Source organism: Tachypleus tridentatus, unplaced genomic scaffold (assembly GCF_004210375.1).
Source record: "Tachypleus tridentatus isolate NWPU-2018 unplaced genomic scaffold, ASM421037v1 Hic_cluster_2, whole genome shotgun sequence".
Taxonomy (NCBI): Eukaryota; Metazoa; Arthropoda; class Merostomata; order Xiphosura; family Limulidae; genus Tachypleus; species Tachypleus tridentatus.
Window position 1 is genome coordinate 38151960 of NW_027467782.1, and position 14268 is coordinate 38166227.

The window sequence follows — 14268 nt, forward strand, 5'->3', positions numbered from 1 at the left end:
TAAACTAAACTAACATGGCAGGGGTTCAGTTTAAAGAGAGAGAAATCAGAAGAGTTCTCTCCCCAACCGGGGTGTTCAGGAACGTTGTGGTTCCTCTTCGTCCCCTTTCGTGGATTGTTATTAAGATTAAGTGGTGGTTTTTTTTTTAATAAATTTATTATTGTTATTCTTGTCTTTTTGGGTGGAGGATGTCTCTCTAAATGTTGTCTTGGGTGGAGGCAAAGGCAGCAGTGGAAAGAAAGGCCGGGACCTGTCCCGAAAGGAAGAAGTTGAGCAGATGTGAACATGAATATAATTCATTCAAATCCAGATAAAATCAAACGGCATGATTCAGGGTCTGGCAAAAGATATTAAAATTCTGACTATGCCTCTAGGCAAGATATGCATGATCAAAGCATTGATTATATCTCTATGTAAGATATACAGGATTCACATCATGAACTATGTCTCCAGGAAAGATACACTGATTAATGTCCTCATTATGTTTCTAGGAAACATATATAGGATTAAAGAAATCATTATGTCTGTAGGAAAAATTAATGGGTTTAAAGCCCTCATTATGTCTCTAGGGATGACATACAGGATTAAAGCCCTCACTCACTATGTCTCCAAGGAAGATATACAAGATTAAAGCCCTCATTATGTCTCTCGGGAAGATATACTGGATAAGAGCCCTCACTATGTCTCTAGGGAAGACATACTGGATTAAAGCACTCACTAAGTTTCTATCGAAGATATATTGGATTAAAGCACTTATTATGTCTCTAGGAAAGACATACAGGATTAAAGCCCTCACTATGTCTCTAGGGAGATATACAGGATTAAAGCCCTCATTATGTCTTTAGGGAAGATACACAGGATTAAAGCCCTCACAATTTCTTTACAGAAGATATACTGAATTAAAACACTCACTAAGTCTCTAGGGAAGATATATTGGATAAAAGCAGTTATTATGTCTCTAGGGAAGATATACAGGATTAAAGCCTTCACTATGTCTCTAGAGAAAACACACTGGATTAAAGCACTCACTAAGTCTCAAAGGAAGATATATTGGATTAAAGCAATTATTATGTCTCTTGGGAAGATATACAGGATTAAAGCACTCATTATGTCTCTTGGGAAGATATAGTGGAGTAAAGCACTCATTATGTCACTATGGAAGATGTACTGGATTAAAGCACTCATTATGTCTCAAGGGAAGATATACAGATTAAGGTCTTATGTTTATAGAAAATGTAATTAGGATTCCATTCATAATGATATCTCTATGACAGAACAAGAAGATTATACTTTGATTATTAATCTGCAAAAGCAATTTGCTTATATCTTTAATTTATGCATTTATATTAGTGTTTGTTTACACCTGCATGTAAATTTATTTTCTGTATTTTACTTACTGCTGTTTCTGTTTATCTTGTGTGTTTATGTGTCATGCTAGTTTATTTCCTCCAGAGACTTGTATCAATGAACATGCCACTCAACACTGATGGCACAGTCATGTTTAATGCCACTTTGCTTGCGGTCGTTCGAACTTCATTATGCATCAAAACAGAAGGTAGGATGATAAAGGTTTACGAGGTAAAGGCCAACTAAATAGGAAGAGTAGGTGTGATGTAACAGTGAAATACCACTATATCATTAGCTGCTATCCCTCATCTATTAGTTTAATATTAGAAACAGCTAGTGCAGATAATCTGTTAGTCTATAAATATGTAAAAAACATTTATCCATTGAATAATACTTTCTTCAGTGTTAGCATGACAAACACATACTTTTTCTCTTAAGAAAGAACATTTAGTGGTTAAAAAAAACTGAAATATAAATTGTTTTTAAGAAAAAAAAATTATATAATCTTACACAATTAAACAATACCACTATGTCTTCATGAGGTTTCATCATAGTAATCACTTGATGTTTGGTTTTGTGTCACTGCTGTCAGTATGAATTTTTTTTTTAGCTGTTGGTCCAGTATCATTGTTTTCAGTGTTATTGGTTGTTTTCTTGGTATTGTTACAGTATCACAGTTTTCAGTAATATTGGTTGTCTTCTTGGTTATTGTTACAATGTCAGTGTTATTAGTTGTTGTTTAGTGTTGTTGTTTCACTATTACTAATGTCAGTATTATTGTTTTTCTGTTATTGTTTCATTATCATTGTTGTCTTTATTCATTTCTTTTTCCTTTCTGTATTGGTCAATCCCACTATTTGTTGGTAAAAGAGTAGCCCAAGAGTTGGCGTGGTGATGACTAGCTGTCTTCCCTCTAGTCTTACACTGCTAAATTAGGGATGGCTAGCACAGATAGCCCTTGAGTAGCTTTGTGCAAAATTCAAAAGCAAACAAACAAAACAAAATCCACAGACATGCCGTTGTGCCACTGGAGGGTCATAGCAATAGGAAATGTGTATATGTAGAAAATGTTAAGATATTACTTATCTTTTATGAGTTGAAATTTTTACTGTTTCATAATAATACTATTGATAAAGACTTCATTTAATAAAATATATGGATAATTAAAATAAATAAACTCTCATGTTATAAATTGCCTAATATAAAACAATTTTCCTTATTTTGTACATCAAATATTAGAGCATTGTTTATTAAATGTACCATACACTAAAGTTAGTTAATTTTGTATTTTGTAATTAATTATCAATGTTGTGTAAGAAGTTATAACTATTTGTAGAGAGAGCACTATTGATTCACGTTTTTTGTATCTTTAAGGAAACATTGATGAAGCAAATGAAGAATTGCGTGATGTCATAAAAAAGATTTGGAAACGAACTAGTCCTGAGTTGCTGGACCAAGATGTACCTCCTGCTGGTGGTTTGTATCAGTCCAGATTTATAAATTTTTACCTTTCAACAACCAAAAATTAGTACTAGACTTCCACTGTGGTTATTATAGCAGTAACGAGACCAGTGTACCACTATAGGCCTTATAGCAGTGGTGTGTCCTTATGTTCTATGGTTAGCTTTATTAGTAGTAGTGCCTACTCTCAGCATTTTGTATTGATGTTTTTATTTTAGCTAGATATCACGTTACATGCCTTAGTTTTATCTTTATTAGAATCAGTTATTGCATAATTATACTGTTTTTTTTTAATATTAGCTGAAGATGATGTTACGGTGGGAAAGTTCTATGCCACTTTTTTAATCCAAGACTATTTCCGAAGATTTAAAAAGAGAAAGGAAGAGCGTGCACTTGGTCATGATGGTGCTGTAGCTTTAACAGTAAGTCTTTGAAAAACTGGACTCAATAATAGATTTGCTATAGGTTCTGGTTTACTAACTCAAAACACATATTAAGCCATGATTTGAAACATTTGACTAACTGTTAATTGTTAAAACACTTAACTCATGGTTTATGTTTTGATACTTTTGTTTATTAAATAAAAATGTAATTACAAATTATGGATAAAGTTACTGCATCCTTCAGGCTGGATTAGTACACTTCACGAAGTAGGACCTGAAATTCGACGAGCTGTCTCAGGAAACTTGGATACAGATGAGTTTGGAAACTTTTTGGATTCAGAGCCATTACACAGGGTAAAAGAAATTAGGATTTTATATTTATTATTATTTTAAAGCAATTTCTGTGGTAAACTGTTATTTATATTGCTTTCAAAATAAAAATAGCAATGGTTTTCTATCTTTTACCAAATTAACAAAATAGTTTATAAAAGCACTTTAAGTAATGCACACACACACACACACACACACACATAAATGGAAGAACTTAAAAGTTTCACTACATTTCATTGTACATTAGCTTTAACATTGTTAGTATCAGTTCCTGCATTATTTTTACTGTTGTTATTTTAGTTAGAGATAATGTGACACATTAAACTATATAACACAAATTTTGTTCCTGGATAGTATGTGTTATTTCTTAATTGCTTATGTTGTAAAAGTACAGAAAATGGTCATTATTCCCTTCAAACTTTGCTTTTGTGACCTGGATAATGAAATTTAAAAAATAACCTATTTTATGTGTAAAAATGGGAAAATTTACACATTTTCATTTACATAAGGTCTGAATAGAACATGTGAATCAAAATTTACATGTATGTGTACCAAAGTTATAAAAAAAATGTTTAGAAGTGAGTAGTTTTTCGAGATTTTTGACTGTAATGTAGATCACTTTCTCGTATCAGCTCCCAAATATAGTCTCCTATCATGTTTTTGTTACATGCTCCCAAGTCACAAAAGCAAAATTTGAAGAGAAAAATAAGTCTTTTCCATCTACTTTAGGCAGAAGCAATTGGGAAATAACACTTTCTGTCCAGGAACAAGAAAAAGTAAACATTTTTTTACCTTGAGTTATTAACTTTATCATTGTGAGCATCAGTTAGTGTATTGTTATTTAGCAGAAAATGATGTGACACATTGTTAGCATCAGTTAATGTGTTATTATTATGGTACTATAGCTGAAGACACATTGTTACTCTATCATAATTTGCAACAGTTACTACATTATTATTGTTCTTACTTTAACTTAAGATGATGTCACACATTATTAGCATCAGTTACTACATTATTGTTTTTAATTTAAGTGGATATTATGTGACACATTATTAGCATAATTTACTACTGCACATTATTGTTTCAATTTTAACTGGATATTATGTGACACATTATTAACATAAGTTACTACTGCATTATTGTTTTTAATTTAACTGGATATCATGTGACACATTATTAGCATCAGTTACTGTGCTATTGTTTTTAATTTAACTGAAGATGATGTGATCCATTGTTAGCTTTATCATTATTATGGTTACTTAACAATGTTAAGATTACTTATTACCAAGGTTATATTGCTAAACATAAGTGTTTGATTACTTACCACCTGGGTTTTATTAGTTAATATAAAGGTTACATTACTTAAAATGATATTTGGATTAAATAGAACAAGGGTTAGATCACTTAAAAAGAAGTTAACATTATGTAATACTGGGGTTATATTACATAATTTAGATTACTTAAAACGAGAGTTATCTTTCTTTGCATGAAGGTTATATTATTTAACACAAGGGTTGTAGTACTTAATACAAGTTTTAGATTACTTATCACAAATTTTAGTTTACATAGCATGATAACAGATTAATTATCAATAGAGTTAGGTTATTTAACACTGTGGTTAGATTACTTAACAGAGGTTTAGGGAACTTAATACCAGAGTTATATTATTTATCACCAGGTTAAGATTACTTAAGTTTAGAATACGTAGTACCATGGTTAGGTTACTTAGCACATGGTTTAGAAATGTATCTTGAGGATTAATTCATTAGGATGAAGGTCTGTTTATATTTTGGAAGTGTTTATACTTCTGGCACTATTAAACATAAACAGTCCAACTAAAAGTAAACTCTAACCTTAACATTATTTTTTCCATAGAGAAACCACCCATTCTTTGGCAATATATGGTCCTCTGTTAGACAAAACTCAGTAGGTATTCAAGGTAAACCTTACCCTGACCATTACAGTGTTATAAATCATATTATACCTTCCAAAGTGAGAGTTGAAGACTCTCCACTTGCTGGTCGGACAGTAGCCAAAGCCAGGTAAGTTGATCAGAACTTCCACCAACAGTATAGAAACAACTATGTATGTCATGTTAGCAATACTCTTTAAAAACCTCATAGCAAATGTATTAAAGCATTTTATACAGTGATTCAAGCAATACCAATTCTGTGCTATATTCCGAAATAGATTATATAGGCGAGTACTTTAAGATACCTTGCATTTTATAGCATTTAATTTGTGCTGAGTGTCAAATAAGTATATTGTTTATGTAAACACTCTAACAGACAATTCAGTTGGCATTATTTGATGTGGATTTGTTTTAACTAAATAGATTTTATATGTGAATACTTTATTAGACAATCTGTTTCATAGTGTTTGATTAATAGTTGTCGGAACTAAATAGAGTGCATAAATAAATACTTTAATAAACCATCCATTTGATAGTGTTTGACTTGTATTTGTGTTAAATATATTTTGTATCTAAATACTTTAACACTGATAACATTATGTGGCATTTTCTATTCTTTTTAAAAATATAAATGTAATGTTCTATCTTTCATGTTGTCTGAAAGCTGTATTTTCTTTTAAAAATTGTAACAAGCTAGCATCTTTTATGACCAAGAACATTCTTTATTCTCAAAATTTAATGACCTGTTATTTGTAGCACTACTGTAACAGTTTTATTATAATGACCTGTTATTTGTAGCACTACTATAACAGTTTTATTATAATGACCTGTTATTTGTAGCATTACAATAACAGTTTTATTATAATGACCTGTTATTTGTAGCACTACTATAACAGTTTTATTATAATGACCTGTTATTTGTAGCACTACTATAACAGTTTTATTATAATGACCTGTTATTTGTAGCATTACAATAACAATTTTATTATAATGACCTGTTATTTGTAGCATTACAATAACAGTTTCATTATAATGACCTGTTATTTGTAGCACAACTATAACAGTTTTATTATAATGACCTGTTATTTGTAGCACTACTGTAACAGTTTTATTATAATGACCTGTTATTTGTAGCACTACTGTAACAGTTTTATTATAGAATGATATGAAGGAGAACATTTGTTATTTATAGTTTTGGATGTGAGAAAATGAAGATTTATTAAAAAATTATTTTTCTTTCAACTTTTCATGTGATAAGACAAATTTTACAAGTGCTTCCAATGTAAATTACCTGACTAAAATTAGGTTTTTTTAGTTCATCACTTTCCTTTGTTAGCATGTATAATCTTCCATCTCAAGGTCCTTATAATAATAAATAGTTTTTTTTGTAAAGTTAAAGAATTTTAAAGAATTCATAAAGCTTAAAACTCTCTTTCCTCATTCCACTATTTGATGGAATGAGTAGATTTGTCAGTAGCTGTAGCAACACTAGTATGTCTTGTCATTCATATCAGTAGCTGTAGCAGTACTAGTACATCTTGGCATTGAGATCAGTAACTGTAGCAGTACTAGTACATCTTGTCATCAACATCAGCTGCTGTAGCAGTACTAGTACATCTTATCATCAACATCAGCTGCTGTAGCAGTACTAGTACATCTTGTCATCAACATCAGCTGCTGTAGTAGTACTAGTACATCTTGTCATCAACATCAGCTGCTGTAGTAGTACTAGTACATCTTGTCATCAACATCAGCTGCTGTAGTAGTACTAGTACATCTTGTCATCAACATCAGCTGCTGTAGTAGTACTAGTACATCTTGTCATCAACATCAGCTGCTGTAGTAGTACTAGTACATCTTGTCATCAACATCAGCTACTGTAGTAGTACTAGTACATCTTGTCATCAACATCAGCTGCTGTAGTAGTACTAGTACATCTTGTCATCAACATCAGCTGCTGTAGTAGTACTAGTACATCTTGTCATCAACATCAGCTTGTCATCAACATCAGCTGCTGTAGTAGTACTAGTACATCTTGTCATCAACATCAGCTGTTCTAGTGGTACTAGTACATCTTGTCATCAACATCAGCTACTGTGGTAGTACTAGTACATCTTATCATCAACATCAGCAGCTGTAGTATTACTAGTACATCTTATCATCAATATTAGCAGCTGTATTATTACTGGTACATCTTGTCATCAATATCAGCACCTGTGGCAACTCTAGTACATCTTGTGAATTATATCAGTAGCAGTCCTAGTACATCTTGTTACTGATATCAGCAGTTGTAGTAGTTTTAGTACATCTTTTCATCCACATTAGCAGTTGTGGTAGTACTAATACATCTTTTCATCGACATTAGCAGCTGTAGTAGTTCTAGTACATCTTGTCATTGACATAAGCAGCTGTAGTAGTACTAGTACATCTTGTTATCAACATGAGCAGCTTTAGTAATACTATTATATCTTGTCATGTATGTCATCAGCTCTTGGAGTATCATTACATCCTACCATTAGTGTCAGCAGCTTTTGAAATACCAGTATCTTCACTTATCACCACTAGCACTTGTTGGAGTACCAAAAATTCTTTTATTAACACCAACAGTGTTTAAATACCAATATATTAAATTTTCCTACTAACAACTGTTGGGTTACGACAAAATGCTCGGTAAATAATTTTAATAACTTATGAGTGAAAGCGATGAATAATCTACAACAATTTATCTACCATACTATATCCTCTATATCCAAGCTAACAAGGCTTTTTGGTTCATCAGGCTGGCTGGGACACTATTTTTATCACTAAATTGGATGAACAGCAACATTCATTTACAAATCAGAACTAATAACAGCAACTTTATTCAATTATTTTTATTTTATTTAACTTTACTGGTCATTCAGAAGAAATGCCAGCAAGCTAATCTTTTGTTCTTGACTTCTTTCAGATTAGCTAATATTCCAGCTCTAGTGATCACTGGACTCACTCCTGATGGGGATATTCACCGTCAAGTCCAAGATGGAGAACATTTTGAAAATGGAAGAACTTATCTTCTTCCTACTTCAAACAGAAGCCATCCTGGTAGGTTAATTTTATCATTATTTTTAAACATGTCTTCCTTATCATTGTAATGTTATTGCAGAACAGCACCTCTTGGTCACTATCTGTTACTGTATTCCTCAGAGGAATATTTAGAGAAGTGTTCTTCATAGGATTTACAAATATTATGAATTGAAATTATGCTGAACTTACATAATAATAAAACAAATAGTTCCACTTCCAAATTGAAAGAATAGTACAAACTTGAAATATTAGTTAGAACAAACCGTGATTCACACCACAAAATGTTGTTATTGATAGCTCTGCAATTCTTGACAATATAGAGATTTATCATGAACTGGAAATAAAGACTCCTAAATGCAAAAGTCTGTTTAATTTGTTCATTGGTATATTTTTAAAATTATGTCTTTATATTGTGCCTTATACTGTGATATATTTAGCATCCCCAGCTACATTTTGGGGTTGGATTCCTTGTGGTGAATAAATTGGATAGCCCAATACAGTTTTGTCCCAAAACAAGTTATTTCTTTTGAGGTCATAGAATCTTCACATTAACTTATCCTTATTTAGTAAAATTGGAATAAATTTGTATAACAACAAAATATTGTAAAATAGTCTCTTCAATTCATTAAACATCACATTGCAATCCCTAATCAAATTTCAACTGTTTTATTGTCTGATGAAGGTTCTGATGAGAGGGCTGAAAACTCACAAACAAAAGTATTTTAATGTAGAGAAAAGTGTGTACATAATTATAATTAAAAGTGTGTGTATAATTACATTCATCAAGGTGTATAGGTTTCATTCAGTAATTCCAGCTAACAGGAGAACTTACCGAGTTGATGAGCATGTGAAAGTTATGTTCAAAGCTAGTGTCAGGTCAACCCCAACTCACTGAGATACAAATATTGTTTTACTGTTGTTAATTACAGTTCCTGAATTCATACAAGTTAAAAAAAATATCTTTAAATCACTACAATATCTGAAACATAAGATTCAAAAACATTGTCTTCACCCTTTGTAAACTTACATAATCTGTTCATTTTATCCTAATGATATTTCTATGTTTTAGTCCTTTTAAAAGCTCTTGAGGAAACTATGGTTTTTCTTATTGATAAACTTATGCACTTTTATTAGTCTGGGACATCAACTTCCAAAATGTTTGTTTTACATTTTAATTACCTGGGTTAATAACGTGTTCAAAATGTATTGAGTCAGGGTATTAGTAATATTGTATTGAGTCAGGGTATTAGTAACATTGTATTGAGTCAGGGTATTAGTAATATTGTATTGAGTCAGGGTATTAGTAATATTGTATTGAGTAAGGGTATTAGTAATATTGTATTGAGTAAGGGTATCAGTTATATTGTATTGAGTAAGGGTATCAGTTATATTGTATTGAGTCAGGGTATTAGTAATATTGTATTGAGTCAGGGTATCAGTTATATTGTATTGAGTAAGGGTATCAGTTATATTGTATTGAGTAAGGGTATCAGTTATATTGTATTGAGTCAGGGTATTAGTAATATTGTATTGAGTCAGGGTATCAGTTATATTGTATTGAGTAAGGGTATCAGTTATATTGTATTGAGTCAGGGTATTAGTAATATTGTATTGAGTCAGGGTATTAGTTATATTGTATTGAGTCAGGGTATTAGTTATATTGTATTGAGTCAGGGTATTAGTTATATTGTATTGAGTAAGGGTATCAGTTATATTGTATTGAGTAAGGGTATCAGTTATATTGTATTGAGTAAGGGTATCAGTTATATTGTATTGAGTCAGGGTATTAGTAATATTGTATTGAGTCAGGGTATTAGTTATATTGTATTGAGTCAGGGTATTAGTTATATTGTATTGAGTCAGGGTATTAGTTATATTGTATTGAGTAAGGGTATCAGTTATATTGTATTGAGTAAGGGTATCAGTTATATTGTATTGAGTAAGGGTATCAGTTATATTGTATTGAGTCAGGGTATTAGTAATATTGTATTGAGTCAGGGTATTAGTTATATTGTATTGAGTAAGGGTATTAGTTATATTGTATTGAGTAAGGGTATTAGTTATATTGTATTGAGTCAGGGTATCAGTTATATTGTATTGAGTCAGGGTATTAGTTATATTGTATTGAGTAAGGGTATTAGTTATATTGTATTGAGTAAGGGTATCAGTTATATTGTATTGAGTCAGGGTATTAGTTATATTGTATTGAGTCAGGGTATTAGTTATATTGTATTGAGTAAGGGTATCAGTTATATTGTATTGAGTAAGGGTATCAGTTATATTGTATTGAGTCAGGGTATTAGTAATATTGTATTGAGTCAGGGTATTAGTAATATTGTATTGAGTCAGGGTATTAGTAATATTGTATTGAGTCAGGGTATTAGTAATATTGTATTGAGTCAGGGTATTAGTTATATTGTATTGAGTAAGGGTATCAGTTATATTGTATTGAGTAAGGGTATTAGTAATATTGTATTGAGTCAGGGTATTAGTTATATTGTATTGAGTAAGGGTATCAGTTATATTGTATTGAGTAAGGGTATCAGTTATATTGTATCAGTTATATTGTATTGAGTCAGGGTATTAGTAATATTGTATTGAGTCAGGGTATTAGTAATATTGTATTGAGTCAGGGTATTAGTTATATTGTATTGAGTAAGGGTATCAGTTATATTGTATTGAGTAAGGGTATCAGTTATATTGTATTGAGTCAGGGTATTAGTAATATTGTATTGAGTCAGGGTATTAGTTATATTGTATTGAGTCAGGGTATTAGTTATATTGTATTGAGTCAGGGTATCAGTTATATTGTATTGAGTAAGGGTATCAGTTATATTGTATTGAGTAAGGGTATTAGTAATATTGTATTGAGTCAGGGTATTAGTAATATTGTATTGAGTCAGGGTATTAGTAATATTGTATTGAGTCAGGGTATTAGTAATATTGTATTGAGTAAGGGTATTAGTTATATTGTATTGAGTAAGGGTATTAGTTATATTGTATTGAGTCAGGGTATCAGTTATATTGTATTGAGTCAGGGTATTAGTTATATTGTATTGAGTAAGGGTATCAGTTATATTGTATTGAGTAAGGGTATCAGTTATATTGTATTGAGTCAGGGTATTAGTAATATTGTATTGAGTCAGGGTATTAGTAATATTGTATTGAGTCAGGGTATTAGTTATATTGTATTGAGTAAGGGTATCAGTTATATTGTATTGAGTAAGGGTATCAGTTATATTGTATTGAGTAAGGGTATCAGTTATATTGTATTGAGTCAGGGTATTAGTAATATTGTATTGAGTCAGGGTATTAGTTATATTGTATTGAGTAAGGGTATTAGTTATATTGTATTGAGTAAGGGTATTAGTTATATTGTATTGAGTCAGGGTATCAGTTATATTGTATTGAGTCAGGGTATTAGTAATATTGTATTGAGTCAGGGTATTAGTTATATTGTATTGAGTAAGGGTATCAGTTATATTGTATTGAGTCAGGGTATTAGTTATATTGTATTGAGTCAGGGTATTAGTTATATTGTATTGAGTAAGGGTATCAGTTATATTGTATTGAGTAAGGGTATCAGTTATATTGTATTGAGTCAGGGTATTAGTAATATTGTATTGAGTCAGGGTATTAGTAATATTGTATTGAGTCAGGGTATTAGTAATATTGTATTGAGTCAGGGTATTAGTAATATTGTATTGAGTCAGGGTATTAGTAATATTGTATTGAGTCAGGGTATTAGTAATATTGTATTGAGTCAGGGTATTAGTTATATTGTATTGAGTAAGGGTATCAGTTATATTGTATTGAGTAAGGGTATTAGTAATATTGTATTGAGTCAGGGTATCAGTTATATTGTATTGAGTAAGGGTATCAGTTATATTGTATTGAGTAAGGGTATCAGTTATATTGTATTGAGTCAGGGTATCAGTAATATTGTATTGAGTCAGGGTATTAGTAATATTGTATTGAGTCAGGGTATCAGTTATATTGTATTGAGTAAGGGTATCAGTTATATTGTATTGAGTAAGGGTATCAGTTATATTGTATTGAGTCAGGGTATTAGTAATATTGTATTGAGTCAGGGTATTAGTTATATTGTATTGAGTCAGGGTATTAGTTATATTGTATTGAGTAAGGGTATCAGTTATATTGTATTGAGTAAGGGTATCAGTTATATTGTATTGAGTAAGGGTATCAGTTATATTGTATTGAGTCAGGGTATTAGTAATATTGTATTGAGTCAGGGTATTAGTTATATTGTATTGAGTAAGGGTATTAGTTATATTGTATTGAGTAAGGGTATTAGTTATATTGTATTGAGTCAGGGTATCAGTTATATTGTATTGAGTCAGGGTATTAGTTATATTGTATTGAGTAAGGGTATTAGTTATATTGTACTGAGTAAGGGTATCAGTTATATTGTATTGAGTAAGGGTATCAGTTATATTGTATTGAGTCAGGGTATTAGTAATATTGTATTGAGTCAGGGTATCAGTAATATTGTATTGAGTCAGGGTATTAGTTATATTGTATTGAGTAAGGGTATTAGTAATATTGTATTGAGTCAGGGTATTAGTAATATTGTATTGAGTCAGGGTATTAGTAATATTGTATTGAGTCAGGGTATTAGTTATATTGTATTGAGTCAGGGTATTAGTTATATTGTATTGAGTAAGGGTATCAGTTATATTGTATTGAGTAAGGGTATTAGTAATATTGTATTGAGTCAGGGTATCAGTTATATTGTATTGAGTAAGGGTATCAGTTATATTGTACTGAGTAAGGGTATCAGTTATATTGTATTGAGTCAGGGTATTAGTAATATTGTATTGAGTCAGGGTATTAGTTATATTGTATTGAGTAAGGGTATCAGTTATATTGTATTGAGTAAGGGTATTAGTAATATTGTATTGAGTCAGGGTATCAGTTATATTGTATTGAGTCAGGGTATCAGTTATATTGTATTGAGTCAGGGTATTAGTAATATTGTATTGAGTCAGGGTATCAGTTATATTGTATTGAGTAAGGGTATCAGTTATATTGTATTGAGTCAGGGTATTAGTTATATTGTATTGAGTCAGGGTATTAGTTATATTGTATTGAGTCAGTGTATTAGTTATATTGTATTGAGTAAGGGTATCAGTTATATTGTATTGAGTCAGGGTATTAGTAATATTGTATTGAGTCAGGGTATTAGTAATATTGTATTGAGTCAGGGTATTAGTAATATTGTATTGAGTCAGGGTATTAGTAATATTGTATTGAGTCAGGGTATTAGTTATATTGTATTGAGTAAGGGTATCAGTTATATTGTATTGAGTAAGGGTATCAGTAATATTGTATTGAGTAAGGGTATTAGTTATATTGTATTGAGTAAGGGTATCAGTTATATTGTATTGAGTAAGGGTATCAGTTATATTGTATTGAGTCAGGGTATTAGTAATATTGTATTGAGTCAGGGTATTAGTTATATTGTATTGAGTAAGGGTATCAGTTATATTGTATTGAGTCAGGGTATTAGTAATATTGTATTGAGTCAGGGTATCAGTTATATTGTATTGAGTCAGGGTATCAGTTATATTGTATTGAGTCAGGGTATTAGTTATATTGTATTGAGTAAGGGTATCAGTTATATTGTATTGAGTCAGGGTATCAGTTATATTGTATTGAGTCAGGGTATTAGTAATATTGTATTGAGTCAGTGTAATATTTTCAATTATTTTCCACTGTTTGGCTGACTTTATGTTTGGTTAAAATAACACA

At 30.8% G+C, this 14268-nt stretch overlaps 1 protein-coding gene across 1 annotated transcript in view; it reads left to right on the forward strand.

The window, feature by feature from the left end:
- The window catches only part of LOC143242279 (uncharacterized), a 69376-nt gene that overhangs the window by 37281 nt on the left and 17827 nt on the right, over positions 1–14268 (forward strand). Inside the window, exons 12-16 of the mRNA XM_076485645.1 lie at positions 2722–2823; positions 3109–3230; positions 3436–3545; positions 5397–5563; positions 8381–8514. Coding sequence (XP_076341760.1) covers positions 2722–2763 — 42 coding nt within the window. The 3' untranslated portion in view covers positions 2764–2823; positions 3109–3230; positions 3436–3545; positions 5397–5563; positions 8381–8514. The remainder of the gene's footprint in view (positions 1–2721; positions 2824–3108; positions 3231–3435; positions 3546–5396; positions 5564–8380; positions 8515–14268) is intronic.